This window comes from Haliaeetus leucocephalus, unplaced genomic scaffold (genome assembly GCF_000737465.1).
Source record: "Haliaeetus leucocephalus isolate CR32 unplaced genomic scaffold, Haliaeetus_leucocephalus-4.0 Scaffold155, whole genome shotgun sequence".
Taxonomy (NCBI): domain Eukaryota; kingdom Metazoa; phylum Chordata; class Aves; order Accipitriformes; family Accipitridae; genus Haliaeetus; species Haliaeetus leucocephalus.
In genome coordinates, this window is record NW_010972591.1 from 1976717 (window position 1) to 2001146 (window position 24430).

At 38.5% G+C, this 24430-nt stretch overlaps 1 protein-coding gene across 2 annotated transcripts in view; it reads right to left on the reverse strand.

Annotated features, from left to right (window-relative positions):
* Positions 1–24430, reverse strand: part of DYNC2H1 (dynein, cytoplasmic 2, heavy chain 1) — a 185457-nt gene that overhangs the window by 24992 nt on the left and 136035 nt on the right. For both annotated transcript variants that reach the window (XM_010562117.1, XM_010562118.1), the window contains 3 exons: positions 23066–23182; positions 9645–9854; positions 6689–6778 (listed from right to left, as the gene is read on the reverse strand). In XM_010562117.1, the coding sequence (XP_010560419.1) occupies positions 6689–6778; positions 9645–9854; positions 23066–23182 (417 nt within the window). The remainder of the gene's footprint in view (positions 1–6688; positions 6779–9644; positions 9855–23065; positions 23183–24430) is intronic.

The window sequence follows — 24430 nt, forward strand, 5'->3', positions numbered from 1 at the left end:
TGCATGTAGGGAGGCTGCTGGTCAGTACACTTTGTCCAAATTTGCACCTGATCACCAGAGTCTCTCCTATCCTTTTAAGCTCTATTTTTAGCTATTTTTGGGGGGCAAGTGTGTTCTCGATATGGGGGAAGGGAATCCACTAGCAAACTTCTAGCAGTACCAGCCAGCAGGAGGATGAGAGGTCTGGGAGCTGTGTGCTGCAGACTGAGGGATTGGAAGCAGGACAGTGGAGACACCAGAAATCAGTGAGACTTGTGAATAGTGTTTTCCTTGAGCAATGAACCACACAAATAGGATAGGGCTATTCGTGCTGTCTGTGTTTATGCAGCTGCCTGTAAAGGTACCGTCCTCCTCTGTTAGCCTGAGTGTGGTTGGCTGTGTCTGTACAGAGTATGCAAGAGTGCCTATTTTGGGATTCATGCTCAGCCTCTATTTCTCGGATTTTATGTGCATACCATCTATTTTTGCATTAAGACTGATTTATAGGCTGGTCCTCAGAGTTCTTGAACTCAGTGAAAATTGAGAGGGTGCATAGCAAGCTCAATACCCTGGACTTCAGGAGAGCAGACTTCGGCCTCTTCAGGATCTGCTTGGTAGAGTACCATATGATACAGCCCTAAAGGGAAGAGGGGCCCAAAAAAGCTGGTTGATAGTCAAGGATCACCTCCTCCAAGCTCAGGAGCGATGCATCCCAACGCAAAAGAAGTCAGGCAAAAAGCCAGGAGGCCTGCATGGATGAACAAGCAGCTCCTGGACAAACTCAAACACAAAAAGGAAGCCTACAGAGGGTGGAAGCAAGGACAGGTAGCCTGGGAGGAATACAGAGAAATTGTCTGAGAAGCCAGGGATCAGGTTAGGAAAGCCAAGCCCTGATAGAGTTAAATCTGGCCAGGGATGACAAGGGCAACAAGAAAAGCTTCTATAGGTACATCGGTGATAAAAGGAAGTCTGGGGAAAATGTGGGCCCTCTCTGGAAGGAAACAGGAGAACTGGTTACCCAGGATATGGAGAAGGCTGAGGTACTCCACAACTTCTTTGCCTCAGTCTTCACCAGCAAATGCTCCAGCCACACCACCCAAGTCACAGAAGGCAAAGGCAGGGACTGGAAGAATGACGAACCAGCCACCACAGGAGAAGATCGGGTTCGAGACCATCTAAGGAACCTGAATGTGCACAAGTCCATGGGACCTGATGAGATGTATCTGAGTCCTGAGGGAACTGGCAGATGAAGTGGCTAAGCCACTATGTGTCATATTTGAGAAGTTGTGGCGGTCCAGGAAGTTTGCACTGACTGGAAAAGGGGAAACATAACCCCCATTTTTAAAAAAGATAAAAAGAAAGACCTGGGGAACTACAGGCCTGTCAGTCTCATCTCTATGCCCAGCAAGATCATGGAGTGGATCCTCCTGGAAACTATGCTAATGCACATGGAAAATAAGCAGGTCATTGGTGACAGCCAACATGGCTTCACTAAGGGCAAATTGTGCCTGACAAATTTGGTGGCCTTTTATGACAGGGTTACAGTGTTGGTGGATAAGGGAAGAGCAATGGATATCATCTACCTGGAATTCTGCAAAGCATTTGACACTGTCCTGCATGACATCCTTGTCTCTAAACTGGAGAGACATGGATTTCATGGACAGATCACTCGGTGGATAAAGAATTGGCTGGATGGTCACACTCAAAGAGTTGCAGTCAACGTCTCAATATCCAAGTGGAGACCAGTGATGAGTGGTGTTCCTCAGAGGTCAGTATTGGGATCGGCGCTGTTTAACATCTTTGTCAGCAACATGGACAGTGGGATTGAGTGCACCCTCAGCAAGTTCGCTGATGACACCAAGCTGTGTGCTGAGGTTGACATGCAGGAGGGAAGGGATGTCATCCAGAGGGACCTTGACAAGCTTGAGAGGTGGGCCCATATGAACCTCATGAAGTTCAACAAGGCCAAGTGCAAGGTCCTGCACATGGGTTGGGACAATCCCAAGCACAAACACAGGCTGGGCGATGAGTGGATTGAGAGCAGCCCTGAGGAGAAGGACTTGGGGGTATTAGTGGATGAAAAACTGAGTATGAGCCAGCAATGTGTACTCGCAGCCCAGAAAGCCAATCACATTCTGGGCAGCATCAAAAGAAACATGACCAGCAGGTCGAGGGAGGTGATTTTCCCCCTCTACTCAGCTCTCGTGAGACCCCACCTGGAGTACCTCATTCAGCTCTGGGGCACCCAACATAAGAAGGCTATTTAAGACAGGCTGAGAGAGTTGAGGTTGTTCAGCCTGGGGAAGAGAAGGCTCTGGGGAGACCTTACAGCAGCCTTCCAGTACTTAAAGGGGGCCTACAGGAAAGATGGGGAGGGACACTTTATCAGAGATTGTAGTGATAGAATGAGGGGTAATGATTTTAAACTGAAAGAAGGTAGATTTAGACTAGATGTAAGGATGAAGTTCTTCACTGTGAGGGTGGTGAGGCACTGGAACAGGCTGCCCAGAGAAGTTGTGGATGCCCCTCCCTGGAAGTGTTCAAGGCCAGGTTGGATGGGGCTTTGAGCAACCTGGTCTAGTGGAAGGTGTCCCTGCCCATGGCAGGGGGGTTGGAACTAGATGATCTTTAAGGTCCCTTCCAACGCAAATCATTCTATGATTCTATGAGTTCCTTGGCTTTCTAAGAGCAGACTTTCTGCCTGTTATCAGTGAATGAAAATTGAACTTTTTGCCTACATGCCTTGGGTGTGAAGGAAGAATCCTTTGTCTCCTATTCCCAGAAGGTTTTCTAGTAGCTTCAGCAGGCAACTTCCAAGAGTTCAAACCTCATATACCTTGGGTGACCAATCTACCTTTCTGGGTACCTAATTGTTGAAACAGAGGAATAGTAAGGGTTCCAAAACAGAAACAAAGTCATTCTACCTCTAATAGTAAAAGAGTAGTAAAATACTAGAAATCTTATACTAGGCGGTCAAACTGGTATTGAAATTAAATATTACTACCCTAGATTTCACTCAGGATGGAAGGGGACAAGAGATAACAGCATCCCAGAGAGATACATACAAGTCTCTTGATATAATACGAAATATAACTTTTTTATATACTATATTAGGATTACTTTATAGACAAACACACATTTTCAACAAAAACTTTCATAACTTATGCAAATAAAGACTTTCAGTAGTCATAAACATTTCCTTGATTAGAACTCTGAAGGTAGTGCTTATGATTCTGAGGTCAGTCTTCATTTTCAGCATGTGCTGTAAGCCTTTTAGCAGCTGTCTGACCAAACAGCCATCCAAAGGGAGAACTGTTTTTACAGATGACTTAAAAGCAGCTCAGTCCAAAAGAATGAAATAAATATTTTCATTTAAAATTTAAAGTCTTGTTGGAATAAGAGGGGTTTTTTTTGGAAGAAGTGAAATTAATCTCTTTATTTAGTTCTTGTGGAAACAAAAAGTAAGTTCCAATCTGTTGACCTGAAACATTTTTTCAATGTTGATATTCATCTGACATTTGCCTGGGCTGCTCTTTTGCCTCTTAATAGCTGTAGTTCTGGGTCTCTTCTCTCTCTTTCTCTCCTGCTGTTATAGCTAAGAGAAGACACTTATCTACAAACTGGGATGGACTTAAATTCCGTTATACACTGATGTATGTTATTGCTAAGCTATATTCATGTACTGTGAGAGAGGGAAACCACAGAACACATTTGAGATGCCACCATGAGGAAACGGGAGTATAAGGGTCAAGAATTACAACAAACACAAAGATCTATGATGATTCATAAGCTTTGTATCTTAATGTTGATAGCAAATAAATCACTGTAGACAGACAAGCTGAAACACAATATTGTAAAGTTCAATGTCAGCCTTGCTAATTGGAAGTATTCAGAACTCTTCATCTTAGAAGAACATTCAATACACAAAATTATTGTTTTAATTTAAAGCAAAAGCTAACATACAAATATCAGAACTTCCACCTGGAAAGAAATTACATATTTCCATTAGATCTATCACCACAACATAATACCCAGCAAAAAATGGCTCTATTTCATTTTGCATATACTGATTTGTTCACACTTTAAGTAGGCAGATTTCCTTTTTTTATTTTGCTTTTAGTGAGTGAATTCAGACCTGAGAAATGCAACACCTGTTGTTTTTCTGTCTGTTGTTGTGTAATGCACTCAGAACATCTTTACACTTCTATAAATTCTGCTATAATTATTCTACCATCTGGCCTACATTTTGGGTTCCTCCTCATCCCCATTAAATGTTTGTAACAAAGCAGCTGCTTTTATTATTTTCTGCACTGGGAGCAAACATCTTGACAAGGAAGCCTTTAACTAATAACCTAAGTAGAGACTTACTGCATCCTTAGTAGATGCAATCTTTCAGTACAACTTTGATGTTTCAATGTCTCCTATTTTTCTCTTGAAAAATACCTAAAACAGATCTGTCTGAAACAGTGAAGGCAGAAGTCAGTATCTTATAGTGCATGAAACAGAGGGAGGTATGAATAATTATAAAAAAATGATGGAGTTGGTCTTATAAAATTAAACCAATCAAAAATATGTCCTTTATTGAAATATAAATCTGAAGATAACTTTCAGAGTTAAGAGAAAGCCTTTATTGAAGCCTTTATTGAACTTTTGAATACTAAATCTAGAATTAACTAATGATATACTACATTTGTAAAATCAATAATGAAAAGTTACAAAATAGGAAAGGTAATTAAAAAATCATCAAGGCTAATCAAAATCTTGGTGTAATATGTACAAACATGAATTGGAATCACATTTAAGGAAAAAGATGATTCAACTGAAATTACAAATAACATTTTTCTGGTAAAATACATACAAAAATAAAACCATAGAAACTGTATTTCAGATGTGATCTGACTAGAAGCTTGAGAAGCAAAATGGACTGATATTGTGTTATTAAGAATTGCTTCAAATACAACTGTATTACATATTTGACATTAAAAAAAAAAAAAACAAATATAAGAACCAGTATCTGGTCATCTGTCACTACCTTCTATTGTCACTAACAAAAAAATTTACACAATTTACTGCTTATGGATACCATTAAATATCTACTGTAAAGCTCTGCCTTTAATAATCTGTCCCTCTCTTACGGTAAATAAGTGTTTAAAATTGTAAATGATTTCTTCATAATACCTTTCATAAAAATGAGTAATCCAAATGTACAATTTTTTCAGAACTTTGAACAATGAGAACGGAAGATTACTATCATGGTAATATAATGCAGCACACTTGTCAGTAGTTGACTAGAGTAATGTATGGAAATAAAAACTTTTTCAATATGCTTGGTTGAAAATTATCTATTACTGTTAACACTAATTTCATCCTGTTACACTCTGCCACATTATCTCCACTTTGTATGGGAGGTGCACTCCACACAGAAGCTTGAACCGTAATCTCAGGCTTCCATTTAAAAAAAATCGTATAAGTTAAGAAAAATTGCAAGCAGTTTGGTCACAACCAAATAAAGGTAGAAGTCACAAACTGCAAGGTACTCTTGAAGATTACAAACACTGCTGACTCAGCCACGAATGATGGTTTTTTAATAATAATATATTATAATAGTCAGTCAAAAGACAGAGGGGACTAAGTTCAACTCTAGTTATATGACCAAATAATTTCTGAACATGCATTATCATTTGTTGCTATATATATTTACACTTTATTGTTCATAATTTTAGCCTTTTTGTGAACAAAGATAAAGAAAAAATTGAGCATTAGCCAAAATAAATGGTTTGCATAACCAGAATGTTATTAATACTTTGGAAACATCCATTTGATAGTTTCTTTAGAAAAAGTAATGCCTAGAAATCATGTGCCCCTCAAATCTTCCTTCTGAATATGACAGTCAACACTAATGTTCACAGAAATCTTCTTCATATCCCACGGGACAAGATTGTTTTAATCAAGGTCAAAACCAGCAGCTTTCTATTTACTGCCTGGAGGTAATAGAAGATCTGTCCCTCCTGAAGGAAACAGCCTCTCTGGAAGGTTCTCAGTTTCCTCTCTATGCATCCAACATGATGAAATCTGTTTCCCTAAATACTAATTAATTTAGATAAATTACTTTTTTACTTGTCTGCCTATTATCTTAAATATACCTCTTCTGTCAATCAAAGTATAGCTAGATTTACCTTAACTAAAAATTATCTTCTCCACTGTCAGACTGTAGATTGACAGCGTTGTCAGACTGCATCTTCTATTATAGCCCCTTGTAAACCTGGAGAATGCAGATATTTTCTTTATTTGCTTCAAAGACTAGTCTTCTATGAATTTCTACATCTATCATAATTGCTTCACTTTATCTCTTTATACGTACCTCTCTACCAGATTAAAGAGTGTTTCTTGACTTAGGTGTAGATTCATCTGAGTAAATAAATCTATCTTTATTCCCCACAATTCATCAGAAAGACTAATGACTAAAATCTAAGATGTAAATCTATTGTGAAGTGACTAACCACATTACTGTATTTAAAGTTACTGACTTCAAATTGCTCAGTCTGCTGTCTTCACATTTCTCATCTATCTTTACATTTTTTCATGCCTTTTCACAAATCTAAAACTCTTTGGGACTTGAGTTTGGAAAGGCCTACTGTAGTGCAATTCACATAATATCCCATGTCACTGAACACCAGCATATTGAGGTAAAATGACTCTTTAAAATTACCTGTATAGCAAGTGCTCGAGCTACAAGACTTCTAAGATATTGTAAAGGATCTTCTGGACCTTCCCACTTGCTTTGCCATGAGACGGGACACTGAAATATAAATATATTTACTGAAACTATACATTTTGAAACCATCATCATTACATTTTAAGCTAGCAATTTGAATGAAATTAAATAATCTGGAGATCAAATATATTTACAAAGAAAAAAGGCAATACATGTAATATAATGATCAAAGCATACAACCACTAATAGGAAGGTCATATTCCTGCTAATGCTTTATGTGGCCCACAGAGATACAGTGGTCATGGAGAAGTTAACAAGAACCTCTGCTATTCAATAAGGAAAAATCAGTAGGTTCCGCAAACACTTCAAAAAGGCTTACACTGATTCTTTCTTGGAAAGCCACAATGCCATCTTTCAACTGCAACCACAGGTTCACACTCCTTTGCTGCTGTGTTCTCAGACTTGAACATGCAGTTGTGTGGCTCTGTGGCAAAATGAATCTGGTACAATTCCTCCACAAGATTACTTTCTCATCATCTTAAAGTGTTTGTAGAACAACACCTGAGAATAAAATCCTGCAAGACCTCCCCATACAAATTTCTCACAGACTTCAAAAAGAAAGGCTTAAAATATCCTCTGTTAGATTTTCTCCATATAAAATAAGGATAAAAACATTAATTGTAGCTACTCCACAGGAATCTGTAAAGCACACTGAAACTGACTCTGCAAGATTCTCCTGCTTATGTGAAAGAGAAATGATGTAAATCATTACCTATGGAATATTGCACAATACTAAAGATGCCGAGCAGACCTAACAGTTTATACTGTTCAACATTTACAGTTGCATTTTCAAGAAGGTTCACAATCTAATAGCATATGTGCTGAACAGATTTTCAAAATCTGATCACAGAAGTTTGTAAGCAAAAGTGTCTTTCAAAGTAAATACTCCATATGTACCTTTTATAGGAAAAACCCAGGAAATATCTGCATCTGAGGACACTAATTAATAATGAATTGAATAAACTAGAATACATATAAGACAATTAATAAAGCATAATTAAGTGCATGCTTTTTTGCATAATTATGATTTTTTAAAAAGTTTTTGTATTTGAAACTATTATCCTTGCATTTTTGCAGACTCTTTTTCTAGATATGCATTTACAGGCAGCTCACCAATGTATCATTTGGAAGGCATTCACCTAATGTTGCTAATATATCACTCTCAATTACTCTAAGTTTAAAGTAATAGCTTAGCTAATTGTTAGTATGGAAGCGTATTTCAGAGATACACTAACATATAAATTTTGTACAAATAAGGCACATCGCTGAAACCATTAGAAGTCACATTTATTAAGTTTCACATTTCTATTGGTAATCTAGCAGCTTCTTCAGGTGCTATAATCTTAAAAGAGCTACAATCTTGGTGCTTTAAAAATATAAGTTTTTTAAAATAGTCCTTTGTTACATAACGCATGACCACACTAAACTAAACAAGAACAGTATGTAGAAAACATATGAAACAAACCACTTTAAGATGATAAATATAGTGACGCTTAGCTGCCATGAGTTCTAGCTGCCATGCCAAGAGCGTGGCATTAGCCTCTCTGAAGGGCTGCTGAAAAAGATTGCTTTATGGTCACAATCCAATAAAGTGATCTGTGTCAAGGTAAGTGGGTAAGTAAGCAGATGAAATGCCAGAAACACTGTTCAATATATCAGGAAGCACTGAACTGATATTTGTGAGAGAAAAAAAAGCATAGAATCTTTAAGTACATTTTTGTGACAGTGATCAGCTTCATAGTTCCTGCTGCTTCCAATTTAAGAGTGCAGCTTAAGCACACAAGCAAGCCATACTCTCTTGCTCAGTAACAAGAAATGTAACAAATACAAAAAAATGGCCATTACATGTATCATTTGCATTCACTGTGACTTGTACTTAGCACCAATTTCTACCACACAGTCAAAACGTGTTTAAAAAGGCAATGAGCTTGCTAACATGAAAATGTTAATTTATTCTAATTGTACTTCAATTTTGCTAACAAGTGCTGTCTTGTGAATCTGAAAAGACAAAGAATTTAATTATTGTTTTAATTAGAAATTTGATAGATCAATAAATGCATAACAATCTTTTTAACAGTACTTGTTCCTCGCATGAAGATAAACAAGATGTTAATAGGAATTATTGTTCATTGTAGGGCCAATCTCAATATCCACGTATCTGAATTGACACAATTTATCAATTGCTGCCAGTGAAACAAAACAGTTTCACATCAATGTTTGACTATCTTTGGAATCCATATTATCTTGCTATTCATGACAGAACATGTAAATTTGCAGTCACTAATTGTACCAGTTTATAAACATGCCCAGTTTGATGCCAGAAAACATGGAGAAAGTGTATGTACAAATTTTGGTTACTTTTCTTGTATATCAAGAATATAGGGTGAGATGATAGGTTGGTATGATAGGCACAGCTTGTCTCGTGTAATATGGCAAGAATTCGTCCTGAATAAATACAGAGAGCAAATTGTGATTACAACTGCAGTAAAATTTAAATTTTAAGAAACTGTAAAAACTAAGAAAAGGGTCAGATTTCCATGTTCTACTGGCTAATATATTTGACTTATCTAGCATGATTTGGTATTTGAAATGGAAGTAGTATTCCACAACTTCTAATCTTATCAGATTTGCCCTTAAGAGAAAGCTTGATAAAAGTATAATATACTCAGAAGCTTCTGCAGGTACTTCAAGCAACATTTTCCTGGGTTTTCATTCCAGAAAAAACATGGTTCTGTTTTAGTCCCTATCAATAAAAGAACCCCATTTTAGAGTCTCTGTCAATAAAAGAACTTAGAGCAAATGATGACGTGAAAATATGTATCAGAATTTTGTTCAGTTTCCTTGGTTTTTTTCATTGCTTATAATGTAAATTCATGACAAAGTAACTTACCTTCTGATTTAGCAGAGCACTTGCTAGTCTTTGTACTTCAGAACTCAGTAATGAAGTACCTCTGATGACTTTACTTAAAGAAGCAAGTGACTGATGGACACTTTGCACAAGGCGAATGGCATTGAATTGTTCCAGAGTAACGAATGATAAGATTGGGGATCCTTGTTGCTCCACAGGAGGAGATACCTTCTGATGAATCAGGTTAGAATTCTAAAAAAGAACACATGATGTCCAGTTAATAAACTCAGGGAAACTATTATGTTATACAATTTGTTTAATTCATAATACTTCATATGACCCTGTGAGCCTTCAGGTAATTCAGATAGTCCCTCTTTTCTGACGTTGGATTAAAACTGTAGTGATACTTTCATTGTCCATGAGATGTTCAATAAAGGCACCACTCTTCTGAGACAACTCCGTCTACCCAGTTACTTCAGAAGTACTGGAATTTCTGAAAAATCTTCACTTAGCTGTATCTCTGCTTTTAGTATTTGTGTTAACGCGTCAATATAAAAAGCAGTAGTATACTCAGCATAAGAAGATTGTACTGGATACTATAAACCATGCTGTCAGATGTAGCTCCTGCTTTGATAAGACTAGTTCAACCTGGAAGCAAAACAATAAATACAAAATAAATATAATATTACATGTAAATCCTGAGTAACTCAGACTCTGAGAGGTACTACTGCTCTCACATTGACATTTTTATTACTTACTTCCATTCCATTACAGCCACTGAAAATCCAAATTTATTCAATAATTTCAAGAGATGGTATCATTTTGCAAATCTTAACTCATACGCAGCTTATTACATAAATATGTTTTAGCATGTGTTCTGAAACTGTCAACATGACATATGACAAGATGCTGCACTGAATTCCAGTTATGGAATTTAAACCTTTATTGGAAAATTCTACAAGGCACAAATGCAAAAAGAAAACCCTAGCCTTCGGGAAAAAGCTGTTTTGCTATTTCAATTTCTAGTAATTTATTCAAGGTAAAATTAGATTTTACTTTCTCTGAAGTATCTCTTCTTAAAATAACAAGTAGTTTTGACTTTTTTTCTTTCGACTTCTTTTCTATCCATTACAGAACACACAGGATGTCTGCCTCCATAATCATTCCCAGGCACGCTAAGTTTGTCAGAACTTTCACATGTGTTTTGTTTCAAGCTCATACTGCATTCAACTACCAAGTAAAAATATGAGAAAAGCTATGTGCAAGAGTCATACAGATACTTTGGTTTATGACCAACAGAAAAATGAAGGATATGGTTTTCCCTGCCACATTATTAAAAAGGTATACAACAAAGTTACTTACTGTTCAAAGTGTAAGAAACATACAGTATTTAGAAATGTTTTGTATTTTGTCTTTGCATAAATCCTGAAATCATAGTTCCAATTTCACTTCAATTTTTCCGAGACCATAGTTTGTTGAGTATATATAAAATGTAATATAAAATTAGTAGAAACTAGCTGATAATTACTTATTGGAGTATTTAATTGCACAAAAAAGAACAAAGACATTGCAACTTGCAGGCCTTGCTGTCTTTCACATATACTATCTTAATTCACGAAAAACTTACTGAGAAGAGAAGGCCTCTAAGTTCCTCAATACTGTCCTTTATATAACAGTCTCCTAGGAACGGCATGTTCATTTAATCACTCTTTCTAATGCTTTCTCCTGAGAATTTGTTAAAACAACCCATCTGTCACTTTTATAGGAAAATTAAACATGAATACCAATATCAGCTTATACATTTAATGTTCTATTACATTCCCTTAAAATCCATTATATATATAGCTCACATCAGCTTTAGAAATATCCTCATGACCTGCTTCAGAATTAAGATGAAGAATTCCTGAAGTACTGAGTGCTTTTCCTAATCATAAGAAACTGAAAATATGTTCTAATCTTTAACATTAAATACTATATTATGCTACCAATATTAAATTAGGTGTATTTTGAGACTTTGATCATTTTCTGTCTTTCACTTCTGTACTTGTTACTATCTCAGTACAATATAAGACTTCATATAGTCTCATCTAAGCTGTTCCAGAGCTTTTTCTTTGTTACCTTCCTAAACTCAAGCTTTTTCAAACTCCAATATGTTCTGAAAATTGCCTCCTCAGAAAAGTAACAAATATAATTAAAATAAACTCATATACCTCCACTAGTTCTGCATTTGATTCAAAATTCAATTTTGGTGGTGGTGGGTTTTAGAAACCTCCATTGGCCTTTTGATGTACTTATTCTGCCTCCTCCTTTGAGTCTCTCTGCCTGTTATTTTAGATATTAGCCTTTCACTGTTCATTACACAAATTTTTCATTGTTGAAAATACAAGAAAGGATAACACTATATTTTTGCTTCACTGATTGTCCTTGGTGAGAAAATTGTTCTTTTGTTAAAGCTGAGGTTCCTAATGTTTTAGATAAAAGAGCACCAACCCATTAATTTTCAAAACTACTTTTGCAATTGTTTTGCAGCATTATGCAACTTTATGAAAATAATTAGTTAGCCTTCAATTTACAAACACAACAAAAGATAAGGCAGGACACATCATGACAGCTTATGATCATATATATTCAGCAAAAATAATTTTGAAGAAGTTGCTTCCAAATTTTTATTATAGGTGGGCCTTCTAACTTTCATGGAGGTACTAAAGGTTTTCCCTGAAACAAGGCAGAAAATGCATCTACCTTACAATAAAAATATAGCACTGATTCCTCTCTCTCTCTACTCATGAGAGATAAGCATTTGGACATGATGAAACACTTATGCAGCCCCATTGCATCCTGCTGGTTTTGTGCTCCTCTGAAAACTATCATATGATGGCAATGCTTGAGTTCTGTTGGGCAGTGATTTCCAACTGATCCAGTTATGTGACAATGAAGTGCTTATATAGGTCCTGATCTACACTTTGTCATGGCAGAAGGCTATGTGGGAAGAGAAGAGACACCAGGACAGAGGTTGGTTGAACTGCTCTGACAGCCCAGCCCTGGCCAACAGGCTGTAGTGAGCCGTCCTTCCACATTAAGGAAGATTTTTTTTTAAATTTGTAACATTTGTTCGACAAGTTATTCAGTGATGACTTCATTTTTTTTCCCAGTAAAAAGTCTTTCGTGCAAAATTGTACTGAGCATCTGAGTATTTAGGGTTTTTTTAACTTAATGGCAGGTTCATGAGAGTTTAATTAATTCGATTAGTGTTAAGCTGTTATTAAATAATGCTGAAAGACACGGCAGAAGCAGTTTTAGGACAGTATCCATTACAAGGGTGTTTTCAAATTAAGCTAATATACATGAAAATGTCAAGAGATTCTGTATTAGTCCAGAACAGCTAAACAGAAAGAGGAAGATTGCTTGTATAACTTTCAACACAGGAGTGCACTGATCTGAACCAGATTTTAAGTATCCATTTCATTTAAAGTAAAATTCGATGAAAAATTCCAGACTCTGCATTCTGGCTGGACTAATAAACCATGGATTAAGGAGAGGCAGTTTCCATGATTCTATTGTTATGGATAGACGAAGAATAGAAAACTCCCCAGCTCAACAATTTCAGAATGTCTGAATAATTGGTAGTAACATTTAATAGGGTTTTGCAAAATGTATGCCACTGAGAGGAAAAATGAGTCCTGCAAATTTCCAGAAATATTTCTGAAAAAGTAACAACATTTAAGTCCTCCTTACTGTATTAATATATAAGAATTATTTCCTATTTCAAAATGTCTAAAATCGAAGCGCTATCTATATCTGCCATTTTTGCTGTTTGGCCACAAAGACTGCGATAGCTCTGAAAACTGAGCACAAAGGACTACTATTCACAGAATCACAAAACAGTTGAGGTTGGAAGGAACCTCTGAAGATTGCCTAATCCAACCCTCTGCTCAAAGCTACAGCAGGTTGCCCAGAGCTGTGTCCGGTCAGGTTTTCAGTATCTCCAAGGATGGAGACTCCACAGCCTCTCTAGGCAACCTGTTCCAGTGTTCGACCAGCCTCACAGTAAAAAAGTTTTGCCTTATGTTTAAATGCCATTTCCTGTATTTCAGTTTGCACCCATGGCCTCTTGTCCTGTCACAGAACACCACTGAGAAGAGCCTGGCTCTGTCTCCTTTACTCCTTCCCATCAGCTGACGCACACTGGTAAGATACTCCTAGCCTTCTCTTCCGCAGGCTGAACAGTCCTTGTTCTCTCATCTTCTCCTTGTACGACAGATGCTCTTGTCCCCTAATCATCTTAATGACCCTTGATAATCCTCAGAAATTGTTTCCAAGATTATTTGCTCAATCACCTTCCCAGGTGAGGCTAACTGACCTATTGTTCTCTGGATCCTCCTTTTTGCCCTTAAATAAAGGAGTGACATTTGCTTTCTTCTAGTCCTCAGGAAGCTCCCCAAATCACACTGATCTTTCAAAGATAACTGAGAGTGGTCTCACAACAGCAGCAGCCAGCTCCCTCAGCATTCATAGGTGCATCCCATGAGGACCTGTGGATTTGTTTGTATTCAGTTTGTTTAAACACTCCCTAACCTGGTCCTCTTCCACCAAGAGTAAGAATTCCTTGCTCTGTACTTTTCCACTGCTTTTGGGGACCTGGGACTGGCGAAGGCCAGACTTAGCAGCAAACAGAGGCAAAGGCGGCATTTAGTTCTTCAGAGTTCTCCTTGTCCTCTGTGGCCAAGTCCTCATTTCCATTCAGTAGTGGGCCTACATTTTTCCTAATTTTCATTTTGTTGCTGATGTGACTGTAAAAACCTTTTTTGTTGCCCTTCTAATGGGTTAACAGCACCACACCTGCTGCTAATTTACAGGCTGGAAAGTTAACTCCATCCCAGCCATACCTGGTTGTGGTGGGTTAACCTTGGCTGGACACTAGGTGTCCACCAAGCTACTCTATCACTCTCCTCCTCAGCAGGACAGGGGGAAAAATAAGATGAAAAATCTTGTTGGTCAAGATAAAGGCAGTTTAATGAAAAAAAACCATAGGCCACATGAGGAAGCAAAGCAAAACCAAAGGAGATTTATTTTTTACTTCCTATCAGTCAGTTTGGGCCAGCTGTCCCAGCTATGTCCCCTCCCAACCTCTTGCCCACCCCCAGTCTACCAGCTTTTTGCAGGGGTGGGGGGGGGTGGGGGGACACCCAAGGCTGGGGAGACAGCCCTGATGCTGTGCAAAAACTGCTCAGTAACAGCCAAAACACATCAACACCTGTTCTAGCCACAAGTACCCAAGTACAAAGCACAGCACTGTATCTGCTGCTGTGAGGAAAGTGAACTCCATCCCAACCAGACCCAGTACATCAGTACAGCCCTTCACATCCCTCACCAGATTCAACTCCAGATATGCTCTAGCTTCCCTAATCCCATCCCTGCATGCTCAGTGTTTCTGTATTCCTCCCACAACAGCTGTCCCCTCTTCCTTCTCTTAACTTTTTTTTTACATTTGAGTTCTACCAGGAGCTCCTCACTCATCTATGCAGGCCTCCTGCTGTCATTACTTGACTTCCTGCATTTTGAGATTGACCACTGAGAGTAGGGGAGGTATTCCTTGAAAAGCAACCAGCTCTCCAGGACAGCAGTCCATGGGATTCTTTCAAGCAGGTCCCTGAATTGACCAAAGTGTACTTTCCTGAAGTCTAGGGTTGTCACACTGCTTTTTGCTTGTTTCCCTCCTCTTATGATCCTGAGGTCCACCATCTCATGGTCACTGCAACCAAGGTTGTCCCCAATCTTCACATCCTCAACAAGTTCTTCCTTCTTGGCAAGTGTGAGGTCCCACAGAGTGCTTCCCCTTATTGTCTTCTCCATGACCTGAGTCAGGAATTTGTCATCAATGCACTAGAAAACCTCCTGGACTGCTTGTGCCCAGCTACACTGTCCTTCTAGCAGATATCAGGGTGTGTAAATTCCCCCGCAAAGACCAGGCTCTGAGAATGTGAGGCTTCTTCCAGGCATGTGAAAAAGGTCTCACCTACTTCTTTCTGATCAGGTGGCTCGTAGCAGACACCCACCCTAATGTTAAATTCTAATCCTAATTCACAAACTCCCAACTGGCATGTTGTACATCTCTAGGTAAAGCTCCATGCGTTCCCACTGGTCTCTCACATAAAGGGCAACTCCCCATCCTCACCTTGCTGGCTTTTCTTTCCAAGAGAACCTGTATCCATCCATGGCAGCACTACAGATGTGTGAGCTATCCCACCATGTTCCTGTGACCCCTATAAGATCATAGTTCTGCAACCGTATGCAAACCCCTAATTCCTCTTTGTTCCCGATGCTGCACCCATTAGCGTACAGGCACATCAGAGAGGCACCCCATCATGGTGACTTCCCGGAAAGGGTGTGAGAACTTTCCCGATAATTCCGTCAGGTAGGAACTTCCTTGTTTATATGGACACACTTTAGATGGTCCGTCTTCAGCTCTGTTTTGTTGATTTTGTTGATGATGATGTTTACAGACATACTTTGCCTGCCAACCTCATCAACTACTTCCTCCCATAATTTTCAGTCATCCTCTCCCTACCTTGCTACTTCAATTTTAAAACTCTCCTCACCAAGTTGGCCCCACTTAGTCAGGTGGACCTTTTCTCTTTCAAGCAGGCAATCATCAATCCTCAAAAAGTGTCCCAGGATCATAAAAACAAAAACCCTGTTGCTGACACCAGCTGTGCAACCAGTTGTAGGATCTGTCCACTCCTCCTCATGTCCTCTTAACTTCACTGTAAGGATCAAGAAGAAAAAATACCTAGGCCCCCATGCCCTTAACCACCACCCCCAGACCCATGTAGTTATGCTTCATATGCTCCATGTTACCCCTGGCAGTATGACTGGGGCTTATGTGGAAAAGCATGAAGGGGTAATAGTCTGAGGGCCAGACAAGCCTTGGCAGCCTTTCCACAATGTCCCAGATACGAGCCCCTGGCAAGCAGCAAACCTCCCTAGACGACAGATAACATCAGAATATAGGAGCATCCTTCTCCCCACAGCAGGGAGTTGCCCACCACTATTCCTTACTGCTTCCTCCTGGTGCTTCTGTGTGGATCAGGTTTAGCTGGCTTGGGAGCTTCATTGGACAGAATTCCCAGCCTCTTGTCAGCAATGAGGGCACTAAATGTGTTCCGTAAGTGCAAATTGTGAGATGGAGAAGCAGCCTTTGCTCCTGGTGCCGGAAGTCTCAAGCTTCCAGCCTTTGCCATCCTGTAAGTCTTCACTTGCTATCCCAACAGACAGACTCTGCCTGCACCACCTTCAGGAAAGTTGGGGGCTTGGCTCTTCAAGCTCAGTGTCTCAGAAAAGACCCAGCTAATCTACTTCTGATGCTGCAAAATCTGCTGACCTCCTCTCACAGCTCCTTTATTTGATGATGCAGATCCTCAACAAGCACACACCTCCTGCAGCTTAGACAACCACCTCCTGCTGCCCCAGCCTCAGGAAGAGGCACCAGGCACTCCCTGCAGCTCAAGATCTGCACTCTTGCATCCTCCTTCTGGAGCTCTGTCCGAGTCAAAGTTCTCATCTTAGAGGGTCCATTGCTCTAAGAGCAGCTGGGTGGGGACTGTGCCCTGTGGCATGTCACTACCATTGCTGAGAAGGTGTATCCTCTGCTGAGCAAAGTTGCTGGTCTCTGTAAGCTCTTCTGCACAAACTGCTCTGCCAACTACTCTGTGCATTTGCTGCCTGTGTTAGCTGCACTCAATACTGTTGATTGAGAGATTACAATTTGCACTCATGAAAAAATACAAATATTATTTTACATATTTTAATGTGGTATGATTCTTCAGTGGGCACATCACTAAGAAGTTAAATAGTCCATTTACAGATTAGTGAAATGTTGGCCAATATTAGGTAAAATTTTTGTTTTATCACTGATTTCTGAAATTCACTGACTACATAAATTCTACAGACATTCTGTCAATTTAGCTGTATTATATACTCTAAATTATTTAGACTGATTTTTGTAGGATGAAACACTGATGTTCAGTCCAGAGAAATACCCAGTCAAATGCTGTCTATGATTTTATCTAAACTTGGACACTAGATTACAGAACACAAAAGTGATAACCATACGGTATTGAAAGTGTACAGATAAAAATATGTCCACACTTAAAGACTATGACCAATTATTCCAGTATAAATTGTACAGGACAAACCTATGTCAAGTGGTAAATATTGTTATGCTTCATAATCATCAGCACTTAGATGTAAAGTAACTATTTTCAAGATATTTGTAAGATAATCCTTTTTGAGTTAATCCTTGATTTACGTACTCAGCACTGGAATAAAAATGTTTAAAAACATACTTAATCTTTGTCTACATATTAACAAGCTTCTGAGCATTTTTTGCCCCTGGAATAAAAAGTAGCTGATTTTAAAAACAGCGTTGAATTTATAAATAGATTAGCTAGATTCAATTCATACCTATACTGGGTACTTTCTGAGTTTCAGTAGTTTGAAACAGGTATTCAACCATTGTTTCCAACTACCCTTTGTGATAAGTACATTTGACAGGTAGAAGACTAATATTTGCCTCTTCTAAATAAAATAGAAAGTATTGTCAGCATCTATCCCATCTGCCTCTACTTTACTACTATCTGTATCCAATAGATAAAAGAAGATAATAATAACAACAACAGCAACCTCATGAAGTTCAACAAGGCCAAGCGCAAGGTCCTGCATATGGGTCAGGGCAATCCCCAGTATCAGTAAAGGCTGGGAGATGAAGGGATTGAGAGCAGCCCTCCAGAGAAGGACTTGGGGATACTGGTGGATGGAAAATTGGACATGAGCCGGCAACGTGCACTTGCAGCCCAGAAAGCCAACCAGATCCTGGGCTGCATCAAAAGAAGTGTGGCTAGAAGGTCAAGGGAGGGGATTCGCTCCCTCTACTCTGCTCTTGTGAGACCCAACCTGGAGTACTGTATCCCAGACGGTCCAGAGAAGGGCCACAAAAATGATCAGAGAGCTGGAATACCTCTTCTATAAAGACAGACTGAGAGAATTGGGGTTGTTCAGCCTGGAGAAGAGAAGGCTCAGGGGAGACCTTATAGCAGCCTTCCAGTACCTAAAGGGAGCTTATAAGAAAGACGGAAAAAGACTTCTTAACCAGGGCCTGTAGTGACAGGACAAGGGGCAATGGATTTAAACTGAAAGAGAGGAGGTTCAGACTGGATGTAAGGAAGAAATTTTTACTGTAAGGGTGGTGAGACACTGGGAGAGGTTGTCCAGGGAAGTTATGGATGCTCCATCCATGGAATTGTTCAAGGTCAGGTAGGACAGGACTTTGAGCAACCTGATCTGGTGAAAGATATCCCCACCCATGGCAGGTGGTTGGACTAGATAACTTTAAAGTTCCCTTCCAACCCAAACCATTCTATGACTCTATGATTCTATAACAAAGAGTCTGCAGTTGAAGGTAAATGCTTCCAAAACCGAGGGGGAAAAAAAAAATTACAGACTTCAGGAATAGTTTTTGTGATTTTACTTCTTCATACCTGGGAAATCATGTTAGCTCATATTCTGTGCTCATTCATGCATAAATAAAATAACGTGTGATTGTTAACTTAAGCAGCAGTTCAATTATTTTCTTCGTTCCAATTCCCAGGTCTTTATTTAAAACTTCTGAAAACAAACATGATGCCTTCATTGAGCTATCAATAAAGAATTCGAATGTAGAACTGTATGCAATGTATGTGGACTTTTTAAAGATGCCTAGACTTTTTCAAAGCTTATAGGAAGTACTAGTTGAACAGACTATGAAAACTAATTTTGATAAAGGACATTATTATTTAAATTTTTTGAAATACTCAAGCAAATGTCCCCCCCGAAAACCCTACACAAGGTCAGAGGCCATCTTGTTCTAAAGGAGATCTTCAAAAGATAAAGAAATTAACCTGCTAACAGCATAAAAATGTTAGAAAATCAAAGAAATTTTAAGATAATATAGAATCATAGAATCATAGAATGGTTTGGGTTGGAAGGGACCTTAAAGATCATCTAGTTCCACCCCCCCTGCCATGGGCAGGGACACCTCCCACTAGACCAGGTTGCTCAAAGTCCCATCCAACCTGGCTTTGGCCACTTCCAGGGAGGGGGCATCCACGATCTCTCTGGGCAACCTGTTCCATGCCTCACCACCCCCACAGTGAAGAACTTCTTCCTTATGTCTAATCTAAATCTACCCTCTTTCAGCTTAAAGCCATTACCTCTTGTCCTATCACTGCATGCCCTTGTAAAAAGTCCCTCTCCAGCTTTCATGTAGGCCCCTTTTAGGTACTGGAAGGCTGCTATAAGGAAGGTCTCCCTGGAGCCTTCTCTTCTCCAGGCTGAACAACCCCAACTCTCTCAGCCTGTCTTCACAGGAGAGCTGCTCCAGCCCTCTGATCATCTTGGTGGCCCTCTTCTGGACTCAATCCAACAGGTCCGTGTCCTTATGTTGCTAAACACAATACTCCAGGTAGGGTCTTATGAGAGCAGAGTAGAGAGGGAGAATCACCTTCCTTTACCTGCTGGTCATGCTTCTTTTGATGCAGCCCAGGATATGGTTGGCTTTGTGGGCTGCAAGTGCACACTGCTGGGTCATGCTGAGCTTCTCACCAACCAATACCCCTGAGTCCTTCCCTGCAGAGCTGCTCTCAATCCACTCATCACCCAGCCTGTATTTGTGCTAGGGATTGCCCCAACCCATGTGAAAGACATTGCACTTTGCCTTGTTGAACTTCCTGAGTTTTTTTATAGGAATCTTTTATTTTAAGATATTACAAGCAGTGAAAATGTAGGTCAAACACAGATGCATACGGGGACTGTACAAATACTGGGCAAGGAGAGAACACAGAAATATTCCATAATTCATTTTCCTGTAGTTAAAATTAAGCAGAAGAATAAATAGGCACCACAGCCTTGATTCAGGCAGGCACCTAGTGACATTTGAGATGTCTCATTCTGTCTCTACGTGCTACACCAGCAGTTCACAGGTCTCCTGCAGATTCTGGGTTATATCTGCCAGGCCATGAATATTTGATGGCTTCTTTAATAGTGCTAGAAGCCTAATTTTTAGGAAATCAAATTAAGCCCTTATGACAGCATTGACTGAAGAGAGCATTTTATATCTCTAAAGAAAGTTCTCAGATACAGTGTGGTAAAAAATGGCTATTTTCAAATCAACAAATCCAAAAGTCAGAAAGAAACTAGCTGCTCAGTTCTCTGAACCGGACAAGCTACAGGGTAACTCACAGGAGGAAACTGAAGAATGGCAGGATGGTCATTGGCAAGGGATTAGCCAGAGTTTACCCAGACATTATATATCAGTAAGGCTGATGCGAATCCTTAGCAAACAGATTGGTTTTGTAGCTAAACGAGGCCTCCTGCATACACAGAAGTACTGCGCACTAAGCACAAGATTTAATTAATATTAGCTTTTTTTGAACTCAAACATAATACAGTAAGCATAGCAAACATTATATAAAATTTTTGTATCCAATGGTCCTGTAAAAAAAAAATAAAAAATTGCTCTTGCTAGGAACAGGCCACACTAACTATGTCTTATGCTAACTGTGCAAGGCCCCAGTACTGGCCTTCTAAACTTGTTATCAACTTGTTAAGCAAGCTTGCTGTTTGAAGTGGAATTCAGTACCAGGTGTCTCCTGTTGTGATGTGAAGTTGAAGCATAGCATAATAGCAAAGGTCTTGAAAGTATGGGCACACGTTGAAAAGAGAACTATGAAAAACAAGCTGATGGTCTCCTACTGGTCATTGACAGAGAGCAACATTAAGAACTGCCTAGACTGCTTTTGCTTTAAGACAAGAAGACGCAATTAAGCAGGAAAGAAAAACAGCCAAGTGACACAATAAGGTACTTGCTGCAGCCTGAAAAATAACCCCATCTAAGCATCACCCAACCTGTAGTTCAGGAACAGAGGTAAAGGGCTGAAAAATCATATGAAAGGAGATCTCAGATTTGAGGGTGACAGCAGGGGAGAAAGATGAGGCCTGCGTCAGGTCCAGCTTCCCTTGTCAAAGAGCTCTCAGGCTTGATTACCTCCACCTGGGTGACTAAGACCATCAAGGACCATAGCCACCATTGGTGAGTATGTGGCTTCAGCTTCATGGTACTGCATACTCACAGCTAATTTATGACACAAGGTTTGAAGAATAAGTGATTTGAATTTGCAGTGCTAATAATTAATAATGATAAAGAACTAGTCATTATCAACGTGTGCTGTTAATGAGTATTAATGTAGTGCAGTTTCGTTTTACTGTTTAAAACTGGCTTCATGTATCATTCTTCCAAACACTACAATCAAACTCTCTAATTTTCTGAATGTATATGTATACATATATGCAACAGTTTCATCTAAGCTCTTGCAAGGAAGGTTTGCAGGCCTAAATGTATATTTAGCTCTAGTCAGTAAGATATAATGGAAGGTGTCCCATTGAAATATACTGCTTTTTCTTACAGGATCACAGACCTCGTTAACAGCAGTCTATGTTCAGAGGCCACAGATTTCAGCATGAAGTTACTTAGTACCAAAAGATTATTTTGACAAAAACATGATGTATCATACACTTAGCATGGATTAAATGAGAAGTTAATGAGAGATTTAAAAATGTAATTGCAAATTCTCACGTGCACCTCATGTCACTTCTTTGTATGTGGTTATCTGAGTAAGGTAAAGGCTTTTCTCATTCCAATATTGTTGTGTACAAGACATTTTTAGGCCACAATGTCTGTGATCTATTACTTATCACTGAGGAGAAAAATAATGACCAAATGCCTAGGTAGGCACCTAGCATGAGGTGAGAGGGATTCTTCCCAACTATGTGTAGTATCTGCGTTTCAAAGAGAATCCGCATGTGTTATAGCTAAACAGACACCCACAATAAGAATTCAGTGGTTGGAAATCAAGCTTTATAATATACGTAAAAAACCCCCACCAAATCGAACCAACTCAGAACAACGAAGGAACAAAAAGGAAGTGAGACTGGATATTGTAAGCATTGTAGCAAGGATTTTAATGAACCTCAATTTAAAGCTAGTACCATATTTCAATATTATACAGGAAAGCCTTAATTTAATATTCAAAATTATTAAACATTGCTTTGTAAATATTAGAGAAATGAAGAGACTAAATTCAAATCTAAAATATATTAGTGTTCTTCTTGGAAACACACACAAGATGTTAGTCTCATGTCTTGTGAGTGTGGTCTCACCTCCATATGGAGAAAAAAGTGATAGCCTGTTATCCCACATACATGTATGTAATAAGCTATTAAGTCTGTAACATTGTACTTCCCACCTCAAATGCATTTAATTTTCTTTTTCACTACTTATATTCCAATATTCAAGATAGTTCCTTAGACCTTACTTTTAATGTAGTTACTGAGGGAAAAAAGTTGTCTTTCCAAATTAGCTGCTTTCCTACCTGATTAAGTTTCTTCCATAGGTTGAGAACAGGAGAAAGTTCAGTAGACCATATTTCTCTATCAAATTTGCATCCAGCAGTTACTGACCTGCTCAGGATCCGAAGCTGTGAAATGACCTGAGTGATGAGAATACAAATGCAATCTTGAAGAAGGATAAACAAACTTATTTTAGTACAAAAATGTGATACAATAGCAAATACTCTCTGATTTTTCTATGGACTACACTTTTCTGCATACTTAATTACTAATCATGATCTATTCAAAACATAAACAATACCCATATCCAAATATAGAACATACTTGAGCCTCATTCATATTAAGCCCAAAACAAACAAAAAGATCCATATTTTTCTTATCACAGTCACTGTCTTTTTCAACTATAATTTAAAAACTAATAAGGTGTAAAATTAATTAAAAAGCCTCTTTTCCACAAAATCTACAGAAAAAACTCAAGCTCTGCCTTTAACTAGGCTTCATCTGTAATTAAAAAGAGAAACAAAAAAACAGAATAGGTAACCAAATACATATAGTACCTATCAGGCATCAAAATTCCAAGACAATTATAGTCAATGACTTCTAATCTCCCACGGATCTCTTACTTACTTAGATATTCATGCTACCTCAAATTATTTAAATGCACATTTATTAGTTTAAAGCAAGCAAGCAAGCAATTAAAAGAATAACTGCAAAACTTTCAGAAAGAAGGGGAGCTTCCAGTTCATTATGTCCAACTGCCTTTTATTGTTAGCAACCCTGGTAACTCCACACATAAACTGATCAAATATATGTATACATTTATAAAGAAAGAATAGTGAAATTAAAATCCTTCAGTGATATTGCAGCCTGTCCCTTAAACTGTATATAAACCCCCCGGTACATTTAGGTATTTTAGCAAAATTTTAGTTATTTTTCTCAGTGCATTTTTTGCAGGACATGTTAGAGAACAACTAAGTAATTCTCTCCTCTTTTGCTTGACTTCAGAGAATTGAACTTAATAATAAAATATTTATTAATTGTTCAGAAGTACTGGACTATTTAAACGTTAAACAGAATGAGGCAGGAAATCAAACTTTCTGCTGGCTTGTGACTTATTTTCTATTCTTGAAAGATATGCAATGATACAGTGTTTCCTTTTGTTTTTAATTTTCTTTTGCTGAAGCAAACAGCAGCTTATTTATCAACTTCGATATTGGCTATGAAATGCTACAAGATCATAGTACACTGAACCATTTTAACTTATATAACATTTACTATCATTTTATTCTTATATTAAATGTCTTACAAGACATAAAAGATAAATCTACATAAAGTATAAATATATAAAATCTATCTGTATAACACAGAATCATAGAATCATTTAGGTT